We start from the raw sequence: 10518 nt of genomic DNA, 5'->3' as shown, positions 1-10518 counted from the left end.
GCGTCTCCTGCCGGCAGTGGGGACAATCTTTCTGGTTCTGAGTCTCTGTCCACGGTGTCTGTCTGTCATATCTCTGACAGTACCTCATATTCTTCAACTCCTTCCCTCACAACTAAGCTCCCCGCTTAGCCTCGTTCCCCTCCACATCAAAGCCCCTCATTACGGACGTTCACATTTGCAGAAAAACTCTCTGGAAAGAATGAGGAAGCCTAGAGGGAAACAGGTAGGTGGGGATTCTTAGGGGGAATGTCGAGGAACTGCACTTTTCCTCTATACAGTACTGCATTAAAAAATGCAAGGCATTGTTCACTTGCCAGGTTTTTGTCAGAAAAAAAGAGTCAAAGACAAAAGCACTCTCCCACCATTTAATTGACCTCCATGAGTTGCAGCTCACGTGTTTTACATGGTTTTCTTTACATGACGTTTGTAATTTCATCTGATGGGCCCTTTGACATCAATTTCAGGCAATAGCAGCATCAATCTGCCCAAAATTTACTACACAAATGCAATATTAATTAGAATGAATTAGAACATATTGAAAATAGCAATATTTATACTTTGTTTTTTCTAAGGGGTGTCTACCTATAAGACTAATAATAATACATTTCATTTATAAGCGCCTTTCAAAATTCTTAAGGACACTTTACAGTCACACGCTTTTTTTTCTGCGGGTGAGCACCCGGTGAGCACCCGGAAGAAAGTAAAATAAATAAATAAATACATAAATAATATGACAACACCTACTTTGGGACTGGGTTGGGAGACCATGGTAGCCCCCACCACCACCACCACCATTTGTGTTCATTTGTGTTCTAACTGCAGGGATCACACTCTCCAGCCTCTCTCGTAAGATTTACCTGGGAGAGGATTGTCAATCGTATCCAAAAAAGCAAGGATTATCTTAATTTTTATTTTTATTTATTTATTTTTTAATTACTAAAAACAGTTGATACTGTATACTGATGTATCTTATGGTCCATAGGTTGCGAAGGTCTGCCTGAAGCCTGAATATTGACTATGAGGAAACCTGTGAAGTAATGTACATAATGACTGAAACGATTTAGAAAATTAACTTTTTTTTTAATCTCAGTCTCAGTCCAAATAAACGAAAGCCAAGTGAAATAATCGAGCTGTCCCGTCATTTGTCGGGTGTAAATTTGGACTGCATTGTCTGTTCGACAGGACTTATGTTTACTCTACTGATTCTACGCCAAAGTGAGTTTCCTTTTCCTACATGGCCACCCAGTCTTGTCAGTCTTGAGAATACTGGCTGTGGGAGGAAAATTTTGTTAAATGGTCAGGAGACTGCACCCTCTGGCGCTTGAGGTCAGACATAGATTTATTTACGTGGTGGAGCCTTGCTAAAGCCTTGTGGGCCAAGGTCCAAAAACATCTTCCACCATGTTCACCGTGTGCGCCAGGTGTTGAATTGTGAGATTATTTTAGTCAGCGTTGCGGTCAGAAATGATCTTGTAGCTTTTCAAAAAAGCAGAAATCTAACAAATATCCAGTACATATACAGAACAATACTTTTTGAGCTACACGAAAAAGCCACTATTGCACTGTAGTGCATAGAACTAGGGCCTTATCATCAGGGGAGCATTTTCTGTTTCCTTGTGTTCTCTTGAGGAACATCCAGAACTTTTTTTTGCTTTTGCAGACGAATTTGTGGGTTTGAGTCCCATGTACAAGTCTGACATCTTGGTAAGCACTTAGCCTGCATCTTTATTGCAAAGTGCAATGATAAAGGTGGAAGTACACGCCGAAACATGTCAGGTAATTGACCACCTAAAACGGCAATTTCTGTAATAAAATAATATGTTGTAAATTAGATAATAAGCAGACAGTATGAACTCAACACAACTGCAATGACAGCTTCCATTAAAAGAAAGTGTTATTTAATATTCTGTTCGTGTCAATACCCTACAAAAATATTTGTAGGTTCTCCCCAAAAGAAAATTCTGCTATATCTCTGTGCATTGTGTTTAACCCTCGTGTAATACCTGTCTGTCATTTACTTACTATCCAGTCAGGAACTACATATTTGGGTTATAAATACAGGTTATATTTTTTTAACAATACTGACCCCCTCCCAAAAAACATTCAATTTGCCCCCCCCCCCCCCCCCCCCCCCCCCCCCCCCCACCACCACCACCTTTTTGTTAACATTGACAACCTGCCCCTCCAAAATGGTGTTTGTAGCGACATATTCACTCGTTAATAAAGGTACAGCTGTTCACTTTTTGGGTTTCGCAGACTTAACATTGACACCTAAGCACTAGCATGCAATGTACACACTCTTAGGGCTATAACCTTTAAAGGAGGGTGTGTCCTGTCAAATTTCACCTCGATTCCATTGTCCCAAAGACATACTGTAAGTGCCTTGCATCTTACTGTGAGATCATGTATGATCATCCGAGAGCTCTGCCCTGCAGGGCTGCTTTATAGATTAGAAGTGGAACAAAATCTTAGGTATGGTGTCCTGAGTCAAGTATACTGGGGTAGACAACATACATAAATACATACATAAATACATTGATTTATTTTTTTTTTTTTTATTTTTTGTAAGGTCTGCCACAGATAATGAACCGATAAATGAAAAAATATGTCTGTATGTTCCATTTCTTAGGGTGTACCATTTCTTAGGGAGCTCATTCAACAGTTGTCTGACCTACTCGGGACAAACATATTAACATGACATATATGGCTCTCTAAATCACATTTGGAACAGGTCTTTTGATTTTGACGATGTTTAAACCGATTAAAAGTTTTCGATGTTACCAATATAATGCCAATGTTAAAGTCCAGGTCTAAATTCAATATTACTCCAAATGTTTGTAACTTTATTCTAAAGTTTCAAGTTGAGTTTCAAGTTGAATGCATGGCACGTTACCGTTTGGTTTGAGAAAGTTGCCATTTTCAATGAAGTTCATCCTGTCCTCGAGATAGTATAGTGTAGCGGTATCATGATGATGATGTGAATCTGAATGGATGTCTGTCTCTATATGTACCCTGCGACTGGCTGGTGACCAGTTCAGTGTGTTGTCTGTCTGGAGTTAGCTGGGAAAGGCTGCAGCATCCTGCACATTCGTGTTAAAAATAAGTTTTAAAAAATAGACGGTTGAATTGCAGTTATATCTGTCAAAGTAGGATGAAGTTGTCACACATTCAAACACACAAATACACAACTGTCAGTTGCACTTAATTTTAACTGATGACATCTCAATGAAACTGAGAGAAGCATGAAAAGAAAGAAGCGACAGTAAGATACAACGGAATGTCTTATCATTGGCAGAGACGTCAACACTTCTCTGAACAAGTCTGTCTACATCTGCTAATTCATATTTATGAGCACATCATCTGTGCACTTTTGCCAGGGGGTGTTATTTCAAAAAATGAACATGAAAGAAATTGTTACTGTTGAGAAAAAGGTCTTCATCCCATGTCCTAGTTTAGTCTGTTTGAGTAAGATGCTAGTTTTAAACCTTAGCTCTGACTGACATGTCCATGGGAAAAAAACAGATACAGTAATTGTGGATTAAACTCCATTTTGAGTTTGTGGTTGGACCTTGTGTAACTAATGTCGGTCAGTAGGTAATTATGTATTTTATATTTTAGTTTGATGATGCAATCAAAATGTGTGTCTGTGTGTGTGTGTGTGTGTGTGTGTGTGTGTGTGTGTGTGTGTGTGTGTGTGTGTGTGTGTGTGTGTGTGTGTGTGTGTGTGTGTGCGTGCGTGTGTGATTCGTCATGGTTGCCTTCAATTAACCTCTTGAGAAACTACAACAAACTAAGCTGGAAAGGCAATCATGTCTACGGGGGAAAATATTTTTTTCTGAAAACATTAAGTAGGAAAACGCACTGAAGTACTGCACACCAAAATATAGATTTTAAAATATTGAAACAAGGTTGTTTCAACATTTGTTCAAGATTTGTTCTTGTATAAAGGAGACGTGACACTGCCAGAGAGTTTTCCACCCATGTGACTGAGACACTGTAGGCTATTTGAAAGCCCAATCATTTTCTATTTAAATATTTTGATCACAGCAGTTCCACATTCTCAAAGAACCCATTTCCCTCAAAACCTATGTTTAATTGTTTATCCAGGTGTCTTTGTGGCTTACTGTCATTGAAAAAGAGTCAATTTTAATCGTACTTTATATACGACACCTGGATCCAGGGCCAGATAAACACAAGTAGAGGTTGTTGGCCCCTCCTCCTCCCACACACCCGTCCTCAAAACTCAGAGTAAAATGTTTCTATGAGGTTTAAAAAAAAAATACATTTCCATCAATAGTGTCTGACTTAAAATTGAAGCAAGACCATTCAAATATGTGTTATTTAAAAATTCCCAAACAACTGGCCTCAGGTCATTTTAACTTTCCTCTACTTCACATGTCAATTTTTTTTCAAACTGAATATTTTAGAAAAGTTTTCAACATTTGCTACTCAAAGAACTTTACACAGTTTCCTCATTTATTGTACTTACTGATGAGCACAAGGGGCCATCGGGGATTTAGCATCTTGCTCAAGGACACTTTTACAAGTTTTGCAATGGCCAGGGATTTAACCTCTGGGTTATGTGTTCTCCGAAATGGCAACAGCATCCACAAGCATCATTTTGATAATGCCTGTTCAACACAATCAATACGTATTCTTAGTACAGCAATCACAATTACGCATTGTTCCTCCAAATTGGGTGAGCTTAATATGTTCGTGACACAGATCTCATTTATGAGAACCGGGTTTACCCATGCCCTGGTGTAAGGGAATGAGGGTAAAACATATTCGCTTATCCGACTCCTGAATTTGCAAACCTATGCCTTCAATTCCCTCAACTGTGCCCTCAGCCAAAACTTGATTGTAAAGTGCTGAAATTGCGCCACTCGGCGGTCGGAAATAGTGCTAGGCGTTTCGCGTTCCGTCTTCTGCTTTTTCACAACATTCGTATTTTTATGGGATTTCTTTTTTTTGCATTTTTCATTTTGACGTGATCGGCAATACAGTGGCATTCTGTACAATTAATAATGATTAATAGGAAATCTGAAAAACATGAATTGAGTTGGCAACAAAAATAGTGGTTACCCAGCTAATCCAGACGTCTTTACGTTTTATTTATAATTCTATTACCATTTCATTCATTCATTCATTCATTCATTCATTCATTCATTCATTCATGCATTCGTTCGTTCGTTCGTTCTTTCGTTCGTTCGTTCGTTCGTTCGTTCGTTCGTTCATTCGTTCGTTCGTTTATTTAGTCATTTTCTTCGCCCATGAAGGAAGGACGGAAGGGAAACAAGAATTAGGAAAGAAAAAAATTGTATTGCGGAACTACAAACTCCAGCCGGTTGTATTTTGGATGAGAACCGTGACCATTCGTATGGTCCCTTTCGCGCTTTCGCAATTAAATCGGCTTCGTTTACACAACGACCATGGCGGCTCCCGGTACGCATCAATGTCGTGACTGAAGTTTTGGAGGATAAATACTGTTACGTTACACTGCGGGGGTGAATCAGCATTCCGCGAAGTTGCTAAATTACTAGCAAAAACGCCTATGAAGTACTGTAGTGAAGCGACTGAAACACCTATTGTAGTCTTCATTTGTATCGGATCTAGTTTAACATAATTAGAATCAGAATTCATTTTACATTTTGTTTTGCATCCCCAAACACTCTAACATCATCCTATTGTTTTTCGTTTTGACAGGTCCTAATAAGGACAATATCAGAGCTGGATGCAAGAAATGCGGATATCGTAAGTTTTTTTACGAGTTATCCAGTTACAACAGGCTGTGTTCAACCCAATCTGTCTGGGATTAAAGTCAATAGAGCACAAACAATGCCTTTGCATTTGTTTTAACCCAGAAATTGTGTTTTCATTTCTTGGCATACGACTCTTGTGCATAACAAACTCGTGCTGTTTTATTTTGTTTTGTTTCCCCCCCAGCTATTGTCCAATCATTCTCTGGCTTCCGTTTGTCTGTTTGTTTGTTTGTTTCAGCGGGACATTTGACGTTTGAGTGCAGAAACTTTGTGAGAGTTGACCCGCAAAAAGACATTGTTCTGGATGTAAGCAGTACCAGCACTGAGGAGAGTGAAGAAGAAGTCCTGAGTCGAAGTGGGCAAGGACGTCGAGGTCAGACACCATATAAAAAGATACTGACACAAAACAAAATCGACTCTAGTATACGTGGCAATGATTGGCTGGTAATATTGTTGGTTGCTTTTGTTCTTCATTTCACAATCCAGGAAGGTAGGATAATCTACACCTCACACATTTGCTGCAAATAAAATGGTGCATTCAGGGTTCTGAAAGTTGTTTTTGTTTTCCTTTTTTATTTACCAAATCACATTTAAATTTGAATCGATTGCTCAGCTGTGGCCCCTGAAAATGCACACGTTTCCCCAAACTTAATAGAACATATTTTAATATAAATCTGCATGCTTTTCTTGTAGTCCTGCTATTTCATTTTCACTAACTGTGGCCTGTAACACAATATAATAATTTAAATGGTGTACGATATGCCAAAGGAATACAAAATCAACAAAGAAGAAAAATATGGGATATGATTATTGTTGATATGATTATTTTTTACATTTTTGCTTTCAATAAAAAAAGTTACGAAAAAGACTAAAACTGTGACAGGACACCTGCAGTGATATTTTACATCTGCTTTTTTTGACCACAGCGCATTGCCCACAGCCCTGCTTTCTTTGCAGGGCTTTGTGATGGTAACATAGCTCAGATTGAGCAGAAAAGTACCAAATAGGTGCTGGAACTGGAGTAGGGTGATGCTTGCTGCAATGCATATGCGTTGCTGTCTCCGTCGACATTTGGCAAATAAAGGATTGTCATTTGTGTTGGCTAACAGAGTGTTGTCATTCACATTTACCTTAAACTACCGGGATTCCAACACTGCTAATAAGGCTCCTACACCATCTGCTCAGAGGGCAGTGGTATCAGGATTTTAGCATTTTTTTCCAAGTCAGAACAGGAGTACAAACCTAACAGTATTGCTGGTATTAGAGATCTGTGCATCCTTGCAAGATTGGCGATGGTGCCTCTGACTGACATTTGTATTTTTCAGACTCCTCAGACAATAACCGCAGAAAAGAGAAACACAAGCAGAAGACCAAAGAAAGAAAATCAAGAAAGAGGTATGTTATTTCAATTGAGTGATGAACAACAATTAACCAATTTACATGGTGTTTACTCAAAATTGCTCATATGTTTCCACGAAATATCGAGGCGTGTGGCATGGGCCATCCAGATGAAGATTTTTTTTTCATGTAAATCTTCACTCAAGGCAGCGGTCATGACTTATTTTTGTTTCATGCCAGTTAAAGTTTTTGAAGCAGGATTTCTACCCTTGACAGAACCGGAGTGGAATATCTTGGTAAAATTGTGGAAAATATAGGTAACAATAATAACAATAGAGTGATATTTAGTGTTTCAGGTTTTATAACAAAGAACTTACTAACTAACTCTTGTTGGACATTATGTGTTTTCTTTTACATACAATAATTTAATAGCAGCTTAACCCATAAGGGAACCATCACTGGTATTGCTATTTTGATTTTTACGAAATCTGCATCTCTTTCAATCTTCTTTTTTTCCTTCTGAGATATTCTTCGTCATCAAGTGACGAAGAGGATACCAGGAAGAAAAAGAAACGTAGCAGATCACAGTCGATGTCTGATGATGAGGAGCAACACAAGAAAAAGAAATTGAAAAGCCATAAGAAGAAAAGTAAGAAGAACAAACGGGATCATGGGAAGCATAAAAAGAGACACAGGAAGAAGAAACAGGAAAGCTCCTCTTCCTCCTCCGGGTCAAGTGAATCAGACAGTGACTGAACTGTGTTCAGGGGCTTATTTTTTTAAACGTTTTTTATTTTTCATTTCATTCAGTTTTTTTTTTACATAACCCAGAAGGGGAATTGGTAAAGGAACCATTTGAGCGGTAGATGGCAGCAACATGCAACTATACAGTCTTTACCCGTCGCACATTGTTGAGGTGCGAGGACTCATTTGATTATTTTCTGTCGCTTCTAGTGTGCACAGTAAACACATAAAAAGGGGGTCCGTCGTGATACTGCTCCCTCTTTTATTACAAGGGGGTTCTCGAACATGAAGAGGATATTTTACCCAATATTTTTATGAGGTGTTGCGGGAGGGTGGATGTTGTATAAAGTGCAGCACTCCGCCTAGGGGTCATGCTTGGAACATCATTTGCTGGCACACCCTGTTTAGTTTAAATCTTCATTCAAACTGCATTCGAATAAAGGAAGACTCGTTTGGTAAAACGTGTGCATATCGTCCATCATTTGTTGTTAAATCCCATGTTGTTGATTGAGAATACTTGATGCCCGAGGCACGCGAGTTAAGCATCAATCTTATTGCAGTAATTGTTACAAGTGCATACGCACAAAACCATAAAGTTTACGACAGTTTGAGCACATTTACACGCCTTTGAATCAATTTAAAGGGCTGTTGAATACACACTTTACTGTGACGATCCCTTGGCAGGCAACCCAAAATACTGATAGTTGTCTATATCTCTGAAGCTCAAACTTTCATTGGCTTTTTAAAAATCATATAAACTGTGGCACTTAACATTACCTATGAGAAAAAGATAATGGTAACGGAATGGCATGTTTTATTTATTTTTTCATCTTGACCTGTCAAGAGAACAAGGCGACCATTATTTCACTTTGATGAATGCATCTTCAAAAACGTAATGTGCTCACACCATTGTTGACAACCCAAAGTTCCAGGATACATGTAATACTATAGGCCTACAATACTCCAAGGTGTGTTGTATACTTGTCACCATCCAATAACAAACCACATCCAGACAAATTCCCATCATGGAACAATTTTAGAGACATCAGTGATTTTACATGTATGTTTTGAGAGGAAAAATATCCGAAGCAAACTGACTGCAGTCTAGATTCATGTATGACCAACAGTGTTAAAGCTTCTACAATATGAATTTTACCATGCATTGTCATGAATGGCTTTTCTGTTTCAGAGGAAAAAAAAACAAAAATACACCACCTGTAGCAGAATTCATAAATACCACCCCCCAAAAATTAGTATATTATATAGCATGATGCTCTGTGATGTGCTTGAAAAAATTAGATGACAGCACAAAAAAAAACTATTGAGATACATTTACTTGCAATTGTTTAATTTGGATCTGCACCTTATGTTACTGCATCTACTATTCAGCCGTGGTCAGCCATTTGAAAAAAAAAAAACATTAAGTCTCAGTTTGACATGAATACACCAAAGATGTTTGCATGGAGACTCAATCACCACACGGCTGCAGTTAAATTCTCTTCAAAGGGACTTTGAAAATCTCATTTTCATGCAAATGAAATTTTTTATTTTTTATTTATAAATTTTTTATTTTGTTATGCTTAGAATATCTTGTTTTCTATCCTTTCACTCCCACCCCAACCCCATCCCTCTTCAATTGCTGCTGTGGACTGCAAATTTCCCCATTGCGGGACGAATAAAGGTATTCTGATTCTGATTCTGATTCTGAAATGTCTCCATGGAGTCACATTTGCTCTCTGCTTTCCCGTGTAGCCCAAAAGGCTCAATAAAAGCCAATGGGCTGAGGGGTACTTGTGGTTGCACAAACAGCATATGTTTTGCTCAGCAAATTGGCACTTTGGCTTCATTTCATGTTTCACCACCATCTGGTCCATTATAAAGTTGACAACTTTACAGAGTTGGTGTCATGATTTTTTTAATGAATAAATATATAAAATATTACATGAACTAGTAGTCACAGATTCATGATACACTTAACATATGTAAAGCCTTGTGCGTGCAAAGATTTTTAAAATCTCAACTGTTTTTTAAAATGGTGCAAAAGACAAAAAGATTTTTGATTTACAATGGATACACTAATGAAGAAATAGTCCGAACTTTTAGGATACACCTTGAGCTGATACTTTACCTGACACTGCATGCACAGTGTATAAAGTCGAAAGTCATTCATCCAACCATTCATTTTTAACACTGTTTATTTTCCCAGCTAAGTTCGAACGCAAGGCTGACTACACCATTATCTGGTTGCCAATAGAGCTGCAGTCATCATTCACACTCACATCCACACCATCAATAAGTGGGACCTGATCCTAACCACTAGTCAGAATTCATAACAAAATTAAATGTTATATATATATATATATATATATATATATATATATATATATATATATATATATATATATATATATATATATATATATATATATATATATATATCTACACACGCACACACAAAATATTCATACTAGTTGAACTTTCGCACATTTTGTCATGTTCTGACCACAAACATGAATATACTTTATTGGCATTTTATATGAAAGACCAACACAAAGCGGTTCACAATTGTGAAGTAGAAAGAAAATTATACATGACTTTCAAATTTTAAAAAATAAACTGAAGAATGTGGCGTGCAAAAGCATTCAGCCCCCATGTGTCAATACTTTGTGGAAGC

At 37.8% G+C, this 10518-nt stretch overlaps 1 protein-coding gene across 1 annotated transcript; it reads left to right on the top strand.

Moving 5' to 3' along the window:
• Positions 1 to 5257: 5257 nt before the first annotated feature.
• srek1ip1 (SREK1-interacting protein 1) lies at positions 5258 to 9175 on the top strand. Its single transcript, XM_089000848.1, has 5 exons — positions 5258 to 5445; positions 5707 to 5754; positions 6001 to 6135; positions 7088 to 7157; positions 7625 to 9175. The coding sequence occupies exons 1-5, from the start codon at positions 5433 to 5435 to the stop codon at positions 7854 to 7856; spliced, it is 498 nt and encodes a 165-aa protein (XP_088856974.1). The 5' UTR covers positions 5258 to 5432; the 3' UTR covers positions 7857 to 9175.
• Positions 9176 to 10518: the final 1343 nt, after the last annotated feature.

The sequence above is a fragment of the Hippocampus bargibanti genome, linkage group LG07 (genome assembly GCF_051943395.1).
Source record: "Hippocampus bargibanti isolate YZ-2025 linkage group LG07, ASM5194339v1, whole genome shotgun sequence".
Classification (NCBI taxonomy): domain Eukaryota; kingdom Metazoa; phylum Chordata; class Actinopteri; order Syngnathiformes; family Syngnathidae; genus Hippocampus; species Hippocampus bargibanti.
The sequence above is the reverse complement of the archived record's forward strand: the minus strand, read 5'-3'. Positions and strand labels throughout refer to the sequence as shown.